Source organism: Acanthaster planci, linkage group LG10 (genome assembly GCF_054643075.1).
Source record: "Acanthaster planci isolate LZ-2023a linkage group LG10, COTS_SCS, whole genome shotgun sequence".
In the NCBI taxonomy this organism is placed as follows: Eukaryota; Metazoa; Echinodermata; class Asteroidea; order Valvatida; family Acanthasteridae; genus Acanthaster; species Acanthaster planci.
Genome location: NC_141786.1, coordinates 10,450,602 through 10,473,143, shown reverse-complemented (window position 1 = coordinate 10,473,143; position 22,542 = coordinate 10,450,602). Strand labels below are relative to the sequence as shown.

Below are 22,542 nucleotides of genomic sequence, written 5' to 3'. Positions count from 1 at the left end.
TATGCCTTATGTCAATGTATGGTTAAATCAGACTTGACGTGTTATTTTGGAGTTCGCTCCAATAACATCAAAGCTCATTTGTTTATAACAAATTGGGATGGGATAGCCTACAATTTAAACGTGAGTGCTATCTTAATGCAATTGTGTACAAAGTTGGCATGGCTCCGGAATACCTCTGTAGACTGTTTGCTTTTGCTAGTGATCAACACTCCTACCGAACTAGACATTGTGTTGCAAGAAATCTTTACCTCCCTCCCTCAAGAACGAAACTTGGCAAAAGAACTTTAAAATTTCGGGCATGCAATAATGGAACAAACTGCCTGTGTCATTTAAGCATCCTCTTTCAATAGGTTTAAGATTTTTAAAAAGCACCTCTCCCAAAGTACTCGTTTTCTCGTTATCAACAGAGATTTATTGTATATCCATATGTATGTATACACAGGGTGTATCAAAAAAGTATACACTCAGAAAATTAACTGCAAAATAAAAATGTAAACATTTTTCGAAAATCTCTTCTCCTACATCGGTTGGTTAGAGTATCATGCTGTTATTAAACTTGTGATCAAGAACAGATTTTCATACCTGAGTGACCAGAAGCTATTTTCCTAAATTGCTCAAAAATTGGCTTGCGCCAGCACTTGCTTTGTTCAGAATTAGATCAAAAGCGAGTATGGTATGTGCTTTGTTCCTTGGAGTACCTTGGAGGGTTTCTTTCAACTTAGTCTATTCCCACCCACAAATCCCCACACAAATGTTGGTTGCACAAGTATCGAGAATGGCAACTTGGTGTTCATTTGTTTGATTTTACTGCATACCACTGGACGAAAAACATTTGCAGAATGTTTGCAATTGCATAAATTGGAGGGCCCTCTGTGCCACTGCCTCATTGTTTAGCGCTGAAATCAATGAAACAAGATGGTCAGACCGCAGTACACCCCCATCAAAGGTCATTTTTGGTAAGAGAGTTCCATCGAAGTCAGAGTGTTGCAGAGGTCCTGCGAAGGTTTCGTAAAGAATATCCAAATGCACGATGTCCATCAAGAGCAACAGTTTACAAAAATGCACAGAAGTACAATGTAAAGGAGAAGTCACAACCTAAACAAAGAAAGATCTAGGAGCTGAAGATCTGGAAGATGTGCTAACAACATCCAAGCTGTTCAAAATGCTCTAGCGAATCAGCAGGCAGGAGATGAAAGAGCCCAGACGTTGAGCTGTCGTCGTAATGGACTTGGGTTACCTTCTTGCTACATTCAACAGAATTAGTCACTCGGATTTACGCTTCCACCCCTACCAAATGGTTAAACGACACCAGCTTCTTCCGCGTGATCATCAGTGACGGTTACAGTTTTGGCAGTGGCTCCTTGGCCAACATGCACGCTTCCATGAAGATTTGATGATTGGAGATGTGTAAGGATTTGCCTTAAATGATGATGTGGGAGTACCCACAACATCAGAGAATATCGTCCCCGTGGCCAGCGACCACTTGATTTTGACTATATATACGCAGTGTGAAAGGCATAAGCTGACAGTTTGGGTAGGTTTGATTGGGAGCGGGAGCATTATTGGTCCATTCTTCTTTCACAGCTACGTGAACGGTGACATGTACTTACAAATGATCAATACTAACATCGTTCCAGTCATTGATCAAATGCGTCGTTATCGTCGCCAAAGAAATGGATTTTTTTCAAAGGGCTTGGTGGGCACAGGATGGTACTCCACCACACAGGAGGAAAATGGTTACAGAGCGCCTGACAGAAGTGTTTGATTACCGTGTGATTGCATTGCATCGGCCTGTGGAATGGCCACCGAGATCACCCGACCTAACGCCATTGGACTGTTTTTGCTCTCAGTCAAAACATAGCAATGATCAAACGTGCTGTCTCTGACGTGCAGAGAAGGGCACGAATCAGTGTGGAACGAAATTTAGGAAAATAGCTTCTGGTCACTCGGGCATGAAAATCTGTTCATGATCACAAGTTTAATAACAGCATGATACTCTAATCAACCCATGCAGGAGAAGAGATTTTCGAAAAATGTTCACATTTTCATTGTGCAGTTAATTTTCTGACTGTATACTTTTTCTGATTCACCCTGTATATTATAATGATGTCATTGTCCTGCCCATTTTCCTGAGCTGGTTCAATTTTTTTATATTTATCTTTTATTGTCTATCATTAAGTTATTTTTTGTACCCATATCCTCTGGACCAGTTGTTTTTATATACACTGTCATTGATGTTATTACGTGTTTATAATTGTAATACCTTCAGTATGTTGCTTTAATGGCGACTTTTTCATTAGTTTTGAATATTGTGAATCGGAACCTATGGGATTAAAATATTTATAAAGTGAATGTGTTTACGAGAATAAAAAAAATGAATAAATAAAGATCAACACGAAATGAGTTCATAAATTTTTAAGTGCATCAGCCTACGAGCATACCAAGTTCCATGATTCATCATGTTAGTCTCGGCATTTTTTGATTTCATAAATTATTAAGTGAGGAAGTAATTACCAGGGGTCTTTTTTCGGAGGTGATTTTCTTAAGTAGCGAATAAACCAACAAATACGTTGCTATTTATTCTCCAATTCAAGGATCTCGGAAGCGCGCCAGCAGGGGTCAATTTTTACTTCAGGATGTAATAGCTCTTATTGGGATCGGGTACCAGTCTAGGTGCAAGAGCCTGCAGTAGCGACATACTGCAAACATCACAGTAAAATAATTGAACAAAGTGTGAGTTCTGCACTGATAATTGAGCTCTGAAGTAAGAGTCAGCGTGTCTGGGAATTGAACTTATGTAGAGCGAGAAAGCACGCATATGCATTCAACCAAACAAACATTAGGCTACCAAACAGCTGTTTTGCGAATGATGAACATGGCTGCGCACGTGATACCAATTTTAAAAGCCTGGGCGTCGCAGTGACACTTGCTGGTAGAGACCCCGCTTTCATCCTGTGGTTCTCTTTTCCCTGACACTTTGTGAGCAGCCCAATGGAAAGTTGTTAGCCCATGGCTGCCACGGTCCCTACCGCCTCCCTGCTTGCGACTGCGGGTAACGGTTCACAACTTGAGCCAAACCTGAGCCGATCGGCTTTTACCGGCCTAGCAGTATACCTGGCGGTGGTCTGTCTGCTCAGCTTCGTTGGCGACGCTCTCGTGATTTTCCTGTACGCACGCTACCGGGCGTTGCACAACGTGGTCAACATCTTTTTGCTCAACATTTGCGTGGCCGATAGCATTGTGGCCGTGCTTGGAAATTCGCTCTCCTTTGTATCTACTGCAGCTGGCCACTGGCTCTTTGGTTCAGCCGGCTGCACCTGGTATGGATTTGTTTGTACCTTATCGGGTAAGTGTCACCAAACTTTCACATATGCAGCAAGGTATGAGACGGAGAGAACCCCCCCCTGCTTTGTGTTGGTCATTGTCTCGCAGGAATCTGGGGAATTCCTTTCAGACATCTTGGGGGGGGGGGTGTGTGTGTTAAGTAACAATAGTCTGGAATGTGTATAGGGATTGGACATGTTGGGGGGTACCCCTCGGTCTCATTTCTTGCTGGGTATAAACTCTCAACATTTTCCCACTTTTCTGCGCCAGAACAAAAGCAAGCTGTCCTTCGGATAGCAGGAATTGCTGTCCACGTGGGAACATTCTTACCCTGGGGGCATTTGGCTCTCGGTTCAACTTCGAGGCTCGCCCGTAGCGTGCTTTAATTCAAACAATTTAATGCAGATAATGTGGATGTGTGCTAGCTTAATGAACTTTTTGGTCACGATACATTTCATTTTCTGTGTATGTTAGAAACTTAAATATATGAAGTTTACACAACAGTAATCACTATAATAATGTCACAGTTGGGAGATTGACGATGTAGTCGCAATGCAGAAGTCCTTCAACTTACTATTTTAATATAAGGGAAGAACCCAGTAATGGTCCATAAATCATATATGCACACTGCGTCTCCCGTTCGGTTGAGTTGCAGTGCGCATTTTAGCAGTTTGCACAAGTGGCATCGGGATAAAGGCAGCGTACACGCCTTGTAAAATCTCAGGAATGGGGCTGTTGAATCACAGTATCTTCAAATGTCTTACTGTAAAGTAAGTAAACAGTAGGGTCAGACAGTCTGTGAAATCTTTGAGCCTGGATAATGATATTCTCGAGAAAAGAGAAATGTACTTTTCTCCCATGAGCTTTGAAAGATGCAATGCGAGTTAATAAAACAACCGTAAACGGGCGAAACCAAAAAAATATGTATGATGCGTTTAGCTGTTGGGGGCGAGTCTATATTATTGGATGAAATAAAAGCTGCGAATGCGCCTTCGGCACGTCCAAGCGCATCATCACTTACTAATAACATAGATTTATTTGATAGGCTAAGAAAGCAAAGTTGAAATTAAAGTTTTATAAAAAAAAATTTACCTTATAGGAATATGTCCCCACTTCACTGTCAACCCAAAATAATTTACCTTGCAGGAACATGTCCACATTTCATTGTCAGCCTTAACCTAATGGTATTGTCTTAACTGAGCAGCACTTTCCACTTGGCTGTCCCTTTTTGAGCTCTGTGCCACATTAAGCCAGCTTGTTTTCTCGTACTTCCTTTTCGAGCTCTGTGCCACATTAAGCCAGCTTGTTTTCTCGTACTTCCTTTTCGAGCTATGTGCTGTAAGTAGGCCAGCCTGTTTTCTCGAGAAAAATCTGCAATTTTGAGGCATTGAACCTCTCGTTTTGACAATCAAAATGACCTTCATGGCCAAATTGCAAAGGTGTTTACCACATTTTGTTCATTGGTAGAGTGTTTATGATGTGCACTGACGGAGTATGGACGGTTTTTGATCAGCACACATTTGAAGAATCACAGTTGTGTGTGGTTACACGATCCTGCATAAATTATTGTGCAGTCACTTCACTGAACGATAAAATTAATGTTTATTCGACAAATGCTCAGGGTTGCGTTGTTGGAGAAAGAGGCACAAACTTGAAAGTAAATGTGCCGACCACTAACACTACTCGAAGCCGTAAGAAAAAAATAAATTGTTGGAAGGCCAACATTTATCTGCAAATCCATCTCGACTGTGCATTATCCAAGCACTTAGGAACATCCTGTGGCTCATGGATTTTTTGCCAAACAACGCTGTGCTTTGAGTGTTTGAATCGAATAATTTTTTACTTGGTATTTCTCGAAGCAGTGAACTCCAAAAATGAAGCAAGTCAATGGAGTTGTTACACAAAGTAAAATTAGCACCCGATTCTTCCAATTTCGAAAAAAAATTGCAGTACATGCAAATCTTTTACTCAACTATGACGTCCGGCCCGTATCGTCAGGAGGCTGCATTTTACATCGAACAGCCTTTGAAATTTGAAGGGTTTTCTTTCAGTGCGAATCTTCATTTTGCTAAAACTCTTAAGAAGGTGACTTCTGATGTGTTGAGGACGACGCGTCAAATTATAGTACCATAGTTGCAGTGGACCCTTTCCTCCAGATTTATTGACTGTCAGTTCGATTTACGGCCCGGTCCACATGTTGACTGGGTTTTCAGCTCCTACCTGATTCCGTAGGTTTTATCCAGAATATTCCTCTGGGAATTTCCTCCCACCACTAAAATTGTAACTTCTTCTCATTTTCTCCTCCAGACAGGTTTCTTTAGGCTTTTAAGCTACATTGCCAAGGGCACTTTTAAGGAATCCCAGAGAGACTTCAATAAAATAAAAAATAAAACAAGAAAAAAATTAAATAATAACCATAATTCTAGAAGGAGCAGCGCCTAGAGAATATGAAGATAGTTTGTTGATGACACTGATCAGCTTTAGGGAATTTTGATGGATGCTGGGAAGGATGAAAGTCCACATATAAACATTCTGGTTCAAACCACCATTTCTAAATGAACTTGACCATGCGCACAGACATTGAAGAAAGAGAAGGGTAGTAATCTATCCGCGATAATGGCTTTCCGTCCAAAGTTAATGATGTCTTCCTGTTGACAATTGAACATCAAGAAAAACAACCCCTGAAAAACCCTGGGGTGACTCACACTCCAATTTTGCCCTGTTACATCGGATGACGCTTCTTGGTATCAGACTAAAAAAGTAATGGTTAATAACTCATTAGTAGAAGAAAAGTTGAAAAAAGTCCCCCTTGCTCACGTTTGCTACGCAAGGAATACGATAGTGTGACAGTTTTAAGTAAAAGATAACATCATGTTTTTTATTTATTAATAACTTTTGTTTATATCATTGTGTATTTCACCCCAAACAGGATGCGCACAAATCGTTGGAATCGCAGCAATCTCCCTACAGCGGTTTTTCTTCGTTGTTAAACCATTCGTTGCAAGGAGACTGACGACCCGTGGCGCCCTCGTCTGTGTTGGATTTATATGGGCGTATTCTCTAGTTGCCGCACTTCCTCCCGCTCTTGGATGGAATGAGTTTGTTCCTGAAGGCCTAGGAACGTGTAAGACTGTCTTTCCTATACCTCAGACTGCGTAAAGGCTACTGAGAAATTAGCTTAATGATTGAATTTCTGAGACTTTTACTTTCAGAATATTCACAAATTTTCCACAGTTATTCTCTCTTGAAAATATGGCAACGATGGTCAAAACTAATAAGTAAAGCCCTTTTCGAGTTAGATTTAAATAAAATCTAGTACTCTGAGTTGTTTAAATTCACGTGAACATAACAATTGGAATTCGGCACACTAAATCACTGTTGCTAGACCTCGTGGTGTGGGGCAAGCTTTTGCTGAATAGTTACATAAGAGACGCCTTGCACCAATACACTGCTTTCAATGGATAAGAAGGGCACAAAGGAACCAGTCCATTCCAGAGATGGTGGGCGCTATGCAAAAGTTTGCCCCAAATCGCGAGGTATAGCAACAGTGGCTTCAGTCTGGGAATTCAAATTGCTATATATGTGCATCCAGATAACCCAGTGTACCAGACTTACATTTTGGCTTATTGTTTTATATTGTTTCGAAGAATAGTAAATTATTTGTAGATATCATTAATCTTCTATCCTCAGTAAAACCGTATTCCTCAAAATATTCTTGTAATTGAAAATGATGAAAACTTATTGGTCCAATCTGGAAGTGATTTTGTGCCTACCCACTTCAAATTTTGTGAGGTCATCTGTGATGTGACGATTTTGTCCTATCGCCAGAGTCCATGTTAAAAAAAAAATTACAAAACGAGCCGGGCATTTCGAAAGGTGGCTTTCCTCCCCAAGGACGCAACATTTCAGCTGTCCTGTGTTTGATCTTTTTGAAACTTGAAACCTTTTCTTGAAGAGCGCAGCTGTGAAATGAGAGTTCAAAGTAACATTGGGTTTTGTTATTATGATCATTTAATCTGATCCCACAGCGGAAACGAGGCAGGGAGTGTTTCCAAATAATGACCACGGTTCTTTTGTGGGAACCATTGATCTTCATTTTGAAATGCAGATCAATGGCGGGAACTCCCGTCATGCGCATTGAGGTTCATACCCGTTCAGGTGCCTTTCAATGTGTACGTTTTTGAGTTGCGTTGCGTACACGATGCGTTCATGCGCTCTCACTATACAGATACAAACATTGATTTCATTAAAGCCTGGTTTCCATATGGTTGCCTGTAATGCATACGGAACGCAAGACGTGAAGACGCTAACACGAACGGAACAGACGGTGCATGACGCCATTCTATCAAAAATATGAAACAAAATGGCGTCCGAATGGCGTCGCGGAAAATGTGCTTTTAGATGAACTGCACCGCCTCATGATGCCACCCCCCCACTCTAGTTTCATGCAGTTTATTGACTGTCAGCTATTTACTTAATCACTGGGGTGTAATGTTTAAAGAATAATGAAGAAAAAGGGTGAAATTCGTGGAATTAAGCGTCAGGGACATTTGAACATGCCGCTCATGCCAGCATGCGTGGTTGTATAGGCCTAGGGATACGGCTACTCGACGCAGCTACTCGACAAAGTTGAACTTGCTCAAGCTTGCCGATAGTTCCCAGGCTGGTTTGTGTTTGTCTGCGTTGTCGGTGACCCTACCTTTTGACATATTTCCACATGTCTGCGTTGCAGTTTGCATCTTGACTGCGTTGCTCTCTGAGTTTCTTACGTCGATATACAAACCAGGCTTTAACACACGTGTGCGTTGCGTTCGGCCGTCAAAATCGCCCCGGGAGCGTTCCAAATTTTCGTGTTCAAAATACACCCCAGTCTTACCCATGAATACAGAAAAGAAACCTCTAGATCGGCCCATTGACTATGCGATGACCGTGCCCCCAAAATGGGAGAGTAAATTATCCGCCCTCCTTCCGAATCTGTTATTTAGAGCTAGGTCTAGGTCTTCACTCCTTTGGAAACATTGGGAGACGCGCAGACAGTAGACCTAGTCTCAGCTATGGAAGCCCGTCTCGGTCACAGCCTTAAAATTGCAATACCAGAGATTAAAATCGAGCAAGGCATGGTGGGAATCAATATGGCGCATCAAGATCGTACCCATGGGAACGAGGTTGCCTCTACATGTATATGTACATGTAACATGACAAGGAGCGGGAGACACTCTAATACGTAACAATGAACAGAAAGATGCTTTCCTGTCAGGTTAAAAAAAAATCAAAAGTAGGTCTATGTCGAAATCACAGACATCAGAAGAATCCTGATATGAAATGTACGTGCGTGAGCCATTGCTTCTGTAGATAAGTATCTGGGTGTGCATAAAAACAGGATAGTGGATGCACATACATCAGCCGCGTAGTTCCCTCTACATTTTGAAAAGTTTGCCTTTGCTGGTCTTTCAAAGATGGTCCCCGATATTCAGTACAGGTGTGTGTGGTCTTTTTCATGTAAAGAAAGCCTTATGGCATTTTTTCGTCTCAACATCAAGAGGTTCTAATAATTATTATTTCTTGGGGGGCAGTAAAAGTCTGCTAAATCAAGACACTGTTTCAGAATTCCTTCAAGGAATCTACTTGAAGCCTGTTGTAATGTGACCACCACACCCCACAGTGCACGTGCGCTCAACAGTTCAAAATTACAGGACGTGTATTCGTACATCGTAGCGCAAGCGTACCTACAGTGGTCTAGACAAATCTGATAAGACGCCATTCCAAGGGGCCATTTACTCTCATGCTGCTGTCTTAACCTGAGCGCGCACTTTGGCTACTGACTACTGCTTATTGGTCAAGGAGGAATTTCACGGGAGCGCATCGCCGGCGTGCGATCAGGATAGCCCAGCAGTTGGTCAAGGGGGAATTTCACTGGAGTGCATCGCTGGCGTGCGCTCAGGATAGCCCAGTAGTTGGTCAAGGAGGAATTTCACGGGCGCGCATCGCTGGCGTGCGGTCAGGATAGCCCTGTAGTAATGGCTTATAATTTTAGTCATCAGATCTGTCTATAAAAACACTCAACGAAAGTTCCTCCTGCATATTACGCGCCCATTCAGTGTTCAATGAATGTGCGCTATTTTTGTGGTCTCTCATAAACGCACAAAAGTGAACAATATATTCGACCAAGGACCAGTAGTTAACTAGTGGTTGGTTCGTTTCCAGTCATGTTTGGTAATCGTTCAATGGCTGATGTTATGTTGAAATTACCCTTGGAAATAATCGCCAGTGATCTCCGCGTCTGAGGCTTTTTTTTGGAGAAAATAACGAAATGGACCCAACCAAACCAAAGAGAGACACTTTGTACATAATCCATTCGACATGGGCGAAACTGGTTGTGTAAAATGGAGAAATTATTTCGTTGTGGAAAGCAATCGAATCTCGCCAGCAGAATCATTTCTGGATGTGTGTATATTGTGGGCTGCGCATAGAGTATTCGTCTGCTCCTTCGATATATTTTTTTGACTTGAGTCTGTATTTCAAAGTTTATCTTACTCAATCGATCTACGAACCCTCTACAGTGACTGTTGTTGAGTGGTGTTGGCCCCCTCAAGTGACGAGTGTTTTCTTTTGTTCTTTCGTCTGGCATCATCCTACTTCCTATTTCTTCGTTGTCTTTTGTTTCGTTCTTCCACAGTTTGTTCCGTGAATTGGCAGACGGGAAGTCGCTCCTACACGTTGTTCATCTTCTTCATGATCCTGGTGCTCCCTCTATCCGTCATTGTCTTCTCGTACACCAAAATACTTGTGACAGTCAAGAAGGTAATGCATTGGCTTCAATATGAGCCGGAGACTGGGGGGTGGGTAATGAAATGAAAAAAAAAAAATAAATTGTCCAGCTTTGGAAATTCAAAAAGATGTGGGGCTGGGGTGGGGAATTGTTGAACACAGGGGGCGCTGTTCATGGGGATATGCAATTTTGTGTATTTTTCTCCACGTTTTTCAGTACTGTTGAATACATTTGGATGGTTGGAATTTCCATTCAAAACAAACTTTCGTCTTTTTTACCTCACCCTTAAAACAAGGGGGGGGGAATAAATACATTGATTTACATGAGTCTCCTCGCCTTATTATCGGTTGCTGTTGATTAAGGCTACTGTTCAAAAATGCATCGTTCCTTTCAAAGTCGTTTCTTCAAAACACTATTTAGTTCAAGTTATCATTCTTTCGCATGAAGATCAAATTAATCAAACCAACAACAATTGTTACACCAATTGTTACTAATGACTGAATAAGGAAACTACCCCGATGCCCGGCAAAAAACAAAAACAAAAACGGATGTTCCATTTCGATGTACAAATGACTGCTTCTTCGTTTTTGTTCCTTGTTACTCCACAGATGGCCAAGTGCCAGGTTAGCAACCGGCAGTCCAGGCGAGCGGAGAAGAAAGTTACCATCATGGTCGTGGTGATGATAGTCGCATTCATGGTAGCCTGGAGTCCTTACGCTATCCTGGCACTGTACTCTGCGTTTGGTAACAGTGCATACGTTACGCCGCTAGTCGCCACTTTACCCGCCATGTTTGCCAAATCATCGACTGCCTACAATCCGGTTATTTATTTCCTGCTCCACGATAAGGTACACCACGATTCTGCCTCACCTTTACCTCCATTCAGAATCACGTGAGATTGTATTGTCTGCTATTTAGGCTAAGCCACATCTCAAAGAAAGGAATGCTATCTGCGCGCATATAAGAGCCACCACGCCCAAGCAATTGTCAGTGTATTTCTGGTGTTTCACAGGAAGTATTGCCGCTGTTTGCGCGCATGTGGACCACGTTGTGGCCATCTTTTTACAATGACGGACGAATGTTCCATTGAAATTCACGCTGCACCCTCAGAGGACGAAGCGTTGGTTACTGCTCAACGTAATGCAGAAATGGCTGAATTAACCCAAACTGCGGTGCCGAAGCAGAAGCGCAAACCCACGTCCTCACGCAAGCGCAAGGTAACTGAGCATGAACCTGATTTGCGCGACATGATGCACAATTTGCAGCACACCGTAGCGAGTCTCACCGAAGCTTTTGCCCAACGAGGTGCGTCTGCTTCGCATGGCCATCCTAGTGCCAACAACCTCGGCGGTGACATCCCGAGCACAGCGGCCCTACTACCGGCTCAGCCTGCGCCTGAAAATGTTGAGCAACCCGGGGCCGATACAGTCGCACCCGAAAGGGCCGATTACTACTCTGGTGACGAGGTTGATAACCTTTTGAATCTAAATGCAGCCTAAACGGAGGGCACTAACGTTGAGGATGATGAACTCCTCTCTGAAATGGCTGCACTCGTTGACAGTGACACTAAAGAGGGCCCTCTTATCAATAAACAGTTAGCTAAAACGATCAACTCTTTGGCACGGGGGAAAATACAGCCAGAGAAACTAACTGAAAAACTTCAGTTGTATGATCGGCCAAAAAACTGCGAGAACCTTGCTTTGACCAAGGTGAATCCGGAAATTTGGGCCTTTCTAAAGCCCGCCACGAGAACGAGGGATGTGAAATTCCAAAATATACAACAGACTCTCGTGTGTGCGTCAATCGCGATTTCTAAGACGGCCAACCACCTGCTGCAGGTGCGAAACGCAAAGACCGCGGCAGGAAATGTTCCGGATACTGCAGGACTTTAATATTAAGGGTCTAATTGACGCGGTGGCTATAATGGGTCATGGTACGGCGCTTCTCATTTCGCGCAGACGTGACTTTATTAGACCGGACCCGCCCGTTACGCACCGCTGTGCTCTTCCCAGGTACCGGTTACTGACTTCCTGTTTGGCAATGATCTAGTCCAGTCGTGCAAAGCAATACAAGAAACGAATAAGATCAGTTCCCGGGTTTACGATGCCGAATTAGCTGGTGGTCGTAGACTAGGTGGACGTGGCGGTTCAAGTCGGCCAACAACCGACTACCGCTACCGTGGTCGTCAGCAACGACAGCCTTACTACAGGAGAGGCAATCTTAGTGCCAATTTTGGGTAAAGGAGACAATTTTGGGTACCAGAGACGAGTGCGTCAGGATATCGGTGTGAACCATGACAAGTTTACAGCAATGGCAGTTGCCGACACACAGAACGCCGTTGCAAAAGGGAGTAAGTTCGCTAACTGTAATGTAATGCAGATTGCAGGTAGACTGCGCCATTTTGTTTCTAACTGGAAAGCCATTACTTCGGACGCATGGGTGCTGAACACCGTATCTCATTGTCATATTGAATTTACCGAGACCCCCTATCGGCCCTGCCCTCCTAAACCTGTTGAATTTTCCGAATCCATGTCCAGCATGGTAAATGAGGAAATCAGAGCGCTATGTGACAAAGACGCAATTATTCTGTATTCTCCCTGTAAGGGCCGATTCGTATCCACCCTTTTTCTTAGACCAAAGAAAGATGGGTCCATGCGTACAATCATTAACCTGAAAGGCCTCGATGAATTCATTGCATACCATCATTTCAAGATGGAAACCTTTGAGTATGCCCCGACACTCGTTCGCCCGGATTCTTACCCGGCATCCTTGGACCTTAAGAACCCATTGGGAACATCAAATGTACTTGAGATTCCAATGGCGAAACAAATTGATGCAGTTTACCTGCTTATGTTTCGGGCTCACGAGTTCCCCTCGTATTTTCACAAAGGTCAGGAAACCTGCAGTTGCCACACTCGGCAATTTAAGCCATGTCTCTGCCAACTACATTGACCATTCACTACTCATTGGCGACACTAAAGGTAAATGCGAACAGAATATGCTCGCCCGAAGTCGCCTAATGTCTTCTCTAGGGTTTGTTATCAATGAGAAGAAATCTTGCCTCAACCCTACACATGAAGTGCAGTTCGTAGTGTTCATCATAAATTCAACTCATATGACTGTTCGTCTTCCTACAAGGAAGATTGAGCCAAGTGTAACTTTGTGCCGCTCCTTAGCCGGCCTAACACAACCGACTGTTCATTTTGTGGCTCATCACGTCATTGGGAAGTTGGTTTCTTGCTTTCCAGCAGTACCCCTAGGTCCACTTTTTACAGGGATCTGGAAATTTGCAAAAATGCAGCACTCAAAGCAAATGGGGGCAATTTTCAAGCAAAATTGTCTTTGACAGCTGAAGCTCAAACCGAGTTACAGTGGTGGATCTCAAATTTGCCCACGGCATCTCGCCCTAAATTACCGAAAGCAACCAGCTTACAGTTACAAACTGATGCATCAAGCAAAGGTTGGGGGGCCTATTGTCCCGAAGTTGATCTGAAAAGTAACGGACATTGGACCAATAATGAGTCCCAGTTGCATATCAATTACCACGAGCTCCTGGCAGATTTCCTCGTTTGTTTTGGCATTTGAAGGGTAAAACCATATCCCTACGCATGGATAATACAACAGCTGTATCTTACATAAATCACATGGGTGGCTGTCATTCGTTGGAACTCAATCAGCTGACGAAGAGGATATGGTTGTGGTGTGTAAATCATGACATATGGCTTGTTGCACGTTACATTCCTGGTATTAACCATACAATGGCCGGCTTTTTATCACAGTCATACAATGACAACTTGACCCTGGCGTTCAGTCGCATAATGTCAGTTCTGGGTTTTAAGCCCACCATTGATTTGTTTGCCTGTGGAGTTAACTGCCAAGTCGATGACTTTATATCGTGGTTTCCAGACCCATCCGCAATAACGTGTGATGCATTTTCGGTGTCATGGGGAAACAGATCAATTTACTGTTTCTCATTATTCTCTCTCGTTGAAAGAGTCCTACAGAAAATAGAAATGGACAACGCTACTGGGGTGCTCATCTTCCCGCTCTGGAGAACACAAGACTGGTTTCGACCACTACCTCGCCTCTTGACAACAGAACCTCTCATATTACCAAGTTCGTAGCACTGTTGCGCCAACCACACGACCCAGAGCGTCGGCACCCACTAGCAGCCAGCCTAGTTCCGTGTGCAGCACACTTGTCTGACAATCGCTTACTCAGAAAGGACTTTGAAGAGACACAATCGAGATCATCTTGCAGTCCAGGAGGGTCGGTACATAGAAATAGTACAGTTCAGCACTACGCAAATGGTTACGTTTCTGTTCTGAACGGCAGGTCCATCCCTTCGTCCCCCTATGAACACATGCTTAGCGTTTTTGACCGAACTGGTCAATGACGGAGCTAGGTACAGCACCATTAACACTGCAAGGTGTGCTTCAGCGTCAATAATTTTTATGGAGGGTAATATTACATTTGGCAGTCATCCACTGACTACGAGTTTCATGCGTGGGGTATACAACCTGAGACCATAGCTCACCCGATACACCGCTACGTGGGATGTGAGCGTTGTGCCCTCGAAGTCTGGAACCCCCGAGTCGAATAAATTTACAACAACTCAGCTATAAACTGGTATCGCTTTGTGCACTGACGACAGGTCAACGACCTCAAACATTGTCTCTGCTTAGACTAGACAGTATGACAATTACACTAGAAACTGTTACGTTTGCAATTACAGATCTAATAAAAACACCTCGGCTCGGTAAGCCCCAGCCAAAGGTAGTTTTATCTATGTACCGTCCAGATAACAAAATGTGCGTTGTTCGTACATTACTTGAATATGTTAAACGCACAAAAACTGTGCGAAACGGTAACCCTCAGCTTTTCTTACGATGTACACAGACTCTCAGCAAATGGCTGAAAAAATGTTCTAGCCCTCAGTGGAACTGATGCATCAACTTTTAAATCGCACAGCTTTAGATCAGCCTCAACATCTGCTGCTAAAGGGGGTACCTGTCGACGTAATTCTACAAACGGCGGGATGGACAAACGCAGTCACGTTTGCCAAGTTCTATAAGAAAATAATACGGGAAGTAACCCCACAAAAGACGTTTGCCCACTCAGTCTTAGGTAAGACTGTTGAGTAAATAATAACAGTGTCGTTTAGCCACACAGGTGCCTTGACAGGAATATTGAATTTAAAATAAAATTAAATAAATGTTAAACACAAGTTAAAATATATGATAAAGGACACCGGACAGGACCAATGCCTGTCTTAGGAAGGCCAGCTCGAACGTTTTGTCGAGTCTGTGGTAAGCATTGTGCTTCTTTTATTGCTAGTTAAATCGTTTTTGATGTTGACTATTGTTTCCGAAATTGCGGGAAATAAAGCGATTTCGCTGTGCTTACAATCTGACATGCAGCATGCTGTCATACGCATTCATGACTTTACTTGACACGTTACACTGTCCTTAAGCTTTGAAGTCTCACGTGATTCTGAATGGAGGTAAAGGTGAGACAGAATCCCCAACTTAAACGAAAGTAATGAAGTTTGATTGGGATTCTGCCGAGCCTTTACCGTAATCACCGGGTTTGTTTTGGGACGGATGAAGACAAGGGGCACGCTAAGGCATGGTTCCCTACCCTAGCCTCTGCTTCCAGAGTAATGTCTACTTCTTCGAAAACCTGACACTTGCTTCGGCGTGGTGGCCCTTATATGCGCGCCGATAGCATTCCTGTCTTTGAAATGTGGTTTAGCCTAAATACTAGACAATACAATCTCACGTGATTCCTCATTTCGGTAAAGGATTGGCAGAACCCCAATCAAACTTCATTACTCTCGTTTAATTTGGGGATTTTACCGCACGACCTTTATCACATCGTCCTTCATCACATCTTTTTATACCAACGCTCTCAACGAGGCGCTGATGAGGGCTGGTGTCTTTAAACAAATTTTGTCTAAGCATCGATCTCAAAAAGCTTACAGGAAGCCCAAGATACCACCTCAGTTTATGCAAGCATGGAGCTATCAAACACAAGGAGTTAGAACGAAGTCCCTACAGACTGTAATCCGATTAACTGCCATGGTCGGCTCCATAGACATAGCACGGTTACCAGCCCCAGTGTTGAAGACCCTAGACATTCTTTGTATACAGTGATCGCCACCGCCAGGTAGCTGGTAACCCACAAACTCGCCGTGTTTCGCTGCGGCATACTGGAGTAAATAAATGATGGAAAAGACGCACAAAGGAGACACGCAGTCCCCTTCAGTAGTCCTCAGGAGTCAGCGAGTGATCTCCGCAAATGCGCTCGAAAATTTCAAATCAACAGTGGTTATATGGCAAAAGTTGGACGTTTTTAAAGTCAGTTAAGATATTTTGCGTTTCCGGCGGTAGAGAACAAATACGCAAAATATGAACTGCAATATTTATATCCTAAGTCGCAATCCTAGTGGTTCCTATGGTTAAAAGAAGGTGGATACATGCCGCAGGAATACATTTGACAACGTGGTGAGGTTTTTTTATGCTGAGACAGTTGTGGACAATGACAGAAAGGACAACGGTTGTGTGTGTGTGTTTTTAAATTTTACTCTGGACCAGCTACATTCTTAGTTTTCTGGTTTGTATTTTTTGGAGAATTTGTATTAGATAGTAATTCTGTTTATTGAGAGACGTTTTGGGGATGTAAAGACGTAAACAGACTTTCATTGTCATTGGAATATCACAAAAATCACTAAAATTATCGAAATTTAAGTCTCTGATGACGGTGGTTTCCGTTTTAAGGCGGCCATGTTGAACACGTGGAAGTGTTACAGACACGCATGTGCAGTACCCATGATCCTTTGCAAATGCAACTCTAAGCATTCCTTGTAGCCGCAAGCGGCGCGGAATTTGTTTTGTTCTTGCCGCACGCGCAGTGCTGGCGGTGGCCACCATTGACCCTTTTGATTTTTGTATGTACTGACTCTGTGTTTGATAGCTCCCTGATGCAAGGCACCCTGAATGCTGTGCCATGTTTGTTCAAAGAAACGCTAAGAGTAAAGATTAAACGTACCTCGCTTGATCTTTTATGAGTGTGCTTCGGGATTTCTGCGAGGTGTTTTTTTAAATGAAAACTGGACTCCGGTCGCGTTTGGATTTAAAAGATACCTGATCTCATGCTACCTCTTTGCAATGCGTTTGTGATACACAGCACCAATTTGCTGATAGGTTCCTCGCGATAAGTTTTCTAGTAGACGATTTTTTGCAACTTTATACTCTTTTTCCAATTTAACTAGGGTGCATTTGATTGAACTGTGCAATTTGAGCCGGTTACAAATTATCCACGTTTTCTAGAAAAAAGATGGCACTGCTGCTAGGACGTCGCCAGGGGAAGATGCTGTTGAGTTTTTAGGTTTGAAAGAATTTTCTGAAAAAGGGTTGCTTGTTGCCTTTTGCAACGTACTTACATGACAATGCATAACAAAATAAAAACAAGTTTAGGACAGCAAAATATAAAAATCTAGCAATAAAGCATTTAGGCTTTCGCTGTGGAATGACATCACGTTTATTCACGGATGTGGGAACTTGCATCAGATAAAAAATATCTACGAGACACCACAAGACCTTTTAAATAGCTCAGCAAAAAAATGGAAATTAGTGTAGTTGGAGCAGGTGTATTTCGAGAACGGGTGATAAAAAAATTGTATTGCATGGGCCCTTCAAGTAAACATCGCATACATCTTGAATAATGGCAACAATATTGGCTCTTCCGTTGCAAATTTCGACGTCGATTTTATTGGGTCTTGTTCAGAAGAGTGTCCTTACCTATTTGTTACAGTTCAAAGAAGCTCTCTGCGACTTACTAACCTGCGGGAGGTTTGAAAGGAACCTCGAGATCAGCCTCAGACCCAACCCACGTAAGAGCGATGCCCTCCCCCGGAGCACATTTAGGGCAAGACTGGGATTCCCTTTACGAGCCAAGGCCGAAGGCGGGGAAGAGATGCAAGCGGGAGGAGGCGTGCGTGCATCCCCTCCTCCTCCTGGAGCAACAGTATAAGAGATTAGGACAGAGGAAATCTTGGCAAGACGGGACACTGATATTGCTAGATTGCAGTGGCAAGAAACAAAATTACTGCAAATGCCAAGTGGAATGTCGGGGTCCTAAAGGAGTTGTTGAGCAAAAGTTCAGATTAATAGAAAAAATAGGTGATCAGTCACACGGAGCATGCACCCCTCTCGTGTCATGTTTTAACCAGCATGTGTGACACTCAGATAAATGCTCGAGCTTCGTTAAATTAACCCTATTGACCTTTGGGGTCGAGTTCGAATGGCCTGGTCTCAACACGGGTTGGTTGTTTTTGCACTGGAACGGAGGGAACACGACCGACGAACACTGTTCTCAGAGCACGATCACACAACACCTCCCCATGAGGTTTTAGCACGAACACGCGGAAAAACGCGCGGGATTTTGATTTTTGAACAGTTTCAAAAATAGCGAGATGGCCGACAAACTAGGGGAGGGTGGCAAAGTTTTGTAAAGTTAATATTAATATTTTTTCGTAACACAGAAACGAACGTTCCTTTTTAAAGAGGAAAGAACGCAGCCAAGAAGGCAGCTTCTTCCATTGTTGTGTAACTTGGGTTGGATACGTGTTTTATTAAAGGATGGTATTTCAAGATCACCACATAATATGCTAGTTTTTAATGAAAATGTGGTGTCGATCTGGTAGAAATCTGGGCGGTGAGTGGGAATAGATTGTACGACGGTGGAAATTCCGGGGTGATGTGGACGCCATGCACCTCATTAAAATTAAACTAAGAGATGTTCATGATCATAGTGTTGTTCACCATTGGATTCATGCCCCTCAACATGTATTCTCAGCTGATACGTTGAAAGGTTTTGAAGTGCTTGTTCTGCAACTAGAAATTTCAAAATTTTCACAGAATCGCCTTTTTTTTGGGGGGGGTGATCTAATTACTATCCCGAGTCCAAAAGTTGGAGTGTATGTCATCACTGTACTCCGGGGATTTATGCTGCAGTAATAATCAGCCTACTGCAGCTGGGATACGTGCCTTTGGTGTGTTACATTAGACTTGGTTATAGGTCAAAAGTGTAACTGATATATTTCTTAAGTGTAATAGTAGTTTGATGCCCGACCTGACACTTAGGTAATCCAGCCCACTCCCACTTCTCCATATTTGTCGACAGCAGCACGGTTTCTGCCGACACCCCCCCCCCACACACACACAAACAACTTCTAACGGCGCCCGTGTTCAAAAGTCTCACTATGCAAATTGTAATATGGTGGGGTGGCATAGTAACTTCCTGTGACAAAAGCACCAACTAATGGACAGAGATAGATCAATAACGAAATATACGCAATTTAATTCTGTGTGGGTATCATGGCTGGGGGCTCTTTACAGCCATGCTAGGCAGTGCTCGGGCAACACTTCTTGGCAACGTTGCTTTTGTTGGATGCAAAATGAAATACTTTTCTGCCTTCCGCTATTTACCAAATACATGTAAACGCTTGACGCACATTGGCATATAAAAGGATGTATTTTCTTTTATTTACTCTCTTGAAAAGCCATAAAGATACTTACGTCTCGTGGGTAACAAATACATTTATACAATATAGATGCAGTGAATCTCACAGAGTTAAAAAAATAATGACAGTTTTAAAAGCTTCTTTTTGTCAGAAGACAAGCATTAGGGTATTTCCACGGTAGTTTCAGAAAAGGGCTATAGGGCCTACACATTGCAGCTTCAAATCCCTTATTTTTAGCAATAATGTTTTCGTTGAAGTGATTTCAAGTCAGGTCTTTTCGAGTTAACCTCTTTTCCGGGAGTCCTGGAAGGCAATGTGCTACTAATGCACCTTAGTGTTGTATTAGTTATCATGAATATGATTTCAGGAAGATGCTTGTTTTTTCTCTGAACCTGATTTTTGTTCTTTTATGACTAATAAAAGATTCCAGGAAAACACCTGGTTTCTATGCAGCGGAGTTAACAATGCACTAGAGTTACATATTATTTATCATGCATGGAGAATTGCAAGAAGACACCCGAAGGGCTGTGATGGAAGAGATTTATTTGGTTTCGTCTGCCTTATCTATGCGCCAGAGGTAACAATCCTCCAGAGTTTCTTGCTATTTGTCATGAATGAAGGATTGCAAGAAGACACCCCAAAGGGCCTGAAGGATCACAATGGAAAACCTCTGAATTTTGCATTAATACTACATATATCATTGTCCTTCTTGGAACATTCTTATTAAAAAAAGAGGTTTACTTCTTTGTTAGCTTTGTAAATTATTTGCCTACTACAATAGTTAATAATACTCCTTCTGTTATGTTACTGTCAATTTCGTATTCGTGTACTTGTTGCTGTTTATTAGTCTGTTAACTGCCCAGTGGGTAAGAGTACAGCGTTGGGTATACCAGTGTTGCTGTATCGTAGACCCATATGAAACAAACTTTAATCTTTCACGTATTTGATATCTTTATATTCCCTTCTATGCGCTATATATACTTTACGGCTTCGTAATCTTTGCATATACAATAGCTGATATTACTGCAGCTTTTCTGCTACTGTTATTCTCTTATTCGTATACTTCTTGCTGTTTATTAGTATGTTATTTGCCCAAATAGGGAAGAGTACAGAAGCATTTGCTGTACGCTAATGCCAACGTTTGATGAGCACGTATCTAAGACCCGGATTGTAATCTTTCGTTGATTTGATACTTTTATTTTCCCTTCTGTGCAGTGTGTATGCTGAATTATTTAAATTATTGCTAAGAGAACGTACATTAATCGACTACTTAAGCTTTGTAAGCAGCAATGAATACATACAACTTTAGATTCTCGCAACTCCGATTTCAGACCACCGTTATGGCTTTATTTATGGCCAAGCTGAATTACTGGTCACAGTTAATAAATAAAGTAACTTGTGGTTAATAATTGAATGACATTTTAAATTACTAGCTTACCAGACAGCTCTTACCGGTCACAGGAACTAAAGGTTAAAAGAAGTCGTCAATATTGCCAATGCAACCACTAGCCTAAAAGCGTTGACTTGCATAGTTCAGGTGTTTGATTCCACTTTTCCATTGAAATTGTTTTGGGATTTTTTTGTATCTGGCAGTCACCACACCAGTGGTTTGAACAGCTAGTAAGATCAATTTTGAAAATTGTATTAATGAAGTTTTGCTATGTTCGGTCGACTTAGTATCATGGCTTTAGCGGAAGAAATTAATCGTAAGTGTATTAATTATCCAAATGGCCGTGTTCTTTTCATGTCCTAGACAGAAATATTGTATTAAGTTTGTATACTTGTATTTCTTTATATTGCCCTCATAAGCAATTCAATTCCACTTTTCTATTGAATGGTTTTTGTGATTTTTGTATCAGGCAGTCACCACACCAGTGGTTTGAATAGCTAGTCAGATCAATTTTGGAAATTGTACTAATGAAGTTTTGCTGTGTTTTGTCGACTTAATATAATGGCTTTAGCGGAAGAAAGTAATCGTAAGTGTATTAATTATCCAAATTACCGTGTTATTTTCATGTTCTAGACAGAAATATTGTATTAAGTTTGTATACTTGTCTTCTTATACTGCCCTCATAAACAATTTCCCCGTTTTTTAAATCTTGGGCAGCTCTGATTTTTATAAAAAATTTGTGTGGATCATCGAAATGGTGTCTTATCCTTTGCAACTCAATGCATTTTGTTAATACAGTACTGATTTTGGTAACAGTTCAGAATATTGAAGTCAATCATACTGTTTAATACGTATTGTTTCCTACTTTAGTTTTAGTTAATACAAATTGCCCGAATTGTATTTTGATTATAATTATTTTACCTTATTTGGTCGTAAGATCACTCTAAGCACATAATCTTTAAACGAAGATTGTATAATTTACTCGTCATTGATTCAACGTTGATAATGTTTCAATGGGTATTCAAAATAGCTCAAGTTCAGAACTTAGCATACACACACTTGGGATTACTTAATCTTTATGTAATTGGTGTTTGACCAATGTTCTTTTATATTTTTGAAATGAAAGCTCCAAACTGTTTTTGTAAGGTTTTCATCAATTCTGTACTGAACTGTTATTGTACCTATTTGCAAGCTGTTAAGAATTTGTTAATGAATATGCATGTTTACAAGTTATGTTGACCTCTAGTATTTTTGGTCCAACGAACTTTTGATTTTGCAATGGAATTCGCGCCGAAGCTTAACCCCATTCCTGGGTACTGGAGAATGCGCTCTGGAATCTGCTGCCGGATTTAAAACCGTTGGAATTTCGTTGTTGGTTGGATTCTGAACTCTGGTTTTCTGGGGTGCGGTAGAACCCATGCCGCCCAACCGTTAAGCCTGTGGACGCTGCGGACCAGCCCGTGCCTTGCCCGTGGCTGTCTGCCCGGCGCAGGGTCCCTTGCCATCACCGATGACCACGCTTACCGCTGTCCT

The 22,542-nt window shown here is 42.2% G+C and overlaps 1 protein-coding gene across 2 annotated transcripts; it reads left to right on the top strand.

Moving 5' to 3' along the window:
• The first annotated feature begins 753 nt into the window (after nt 1–753).
• On the top strand, nt 754–22,238 carry LOC110983890 (pinopsin-like). Of its 2 annotated transcripts, none has more exons than XM_087142770.1 (5): nt 754–3,346; nt 6,254–6,448; nt 10,001–10,125; nt 10,702–10,941; nt 14,088–15,612. In XM_087142770.1, exons 1-5 carry the CDS (start codon nt 3,010–3,012, stop codon nt 14,487–14,489), a joined length of 1,299 nt encoding a protein of 432 aa, XP_086998896.1. In that variant the 5' UTR covers nt 754–3,009; the 3' UTR covers nt 14,490–15,612. The 2 variants fall into 2 exon arrangements, with proteins under 2 accessions (XP_086998896.1, XP_086998897.1); XM_087142771.1 differs by lacking the exon at nt 14,088–15,612 and adding an exon at nt 17,909–22,238 and having other exon boundaries at nt 766–3,346.
• The last annotated feature ends 304 nt before the right edge of the window (nt 22,239–22,542 follow it).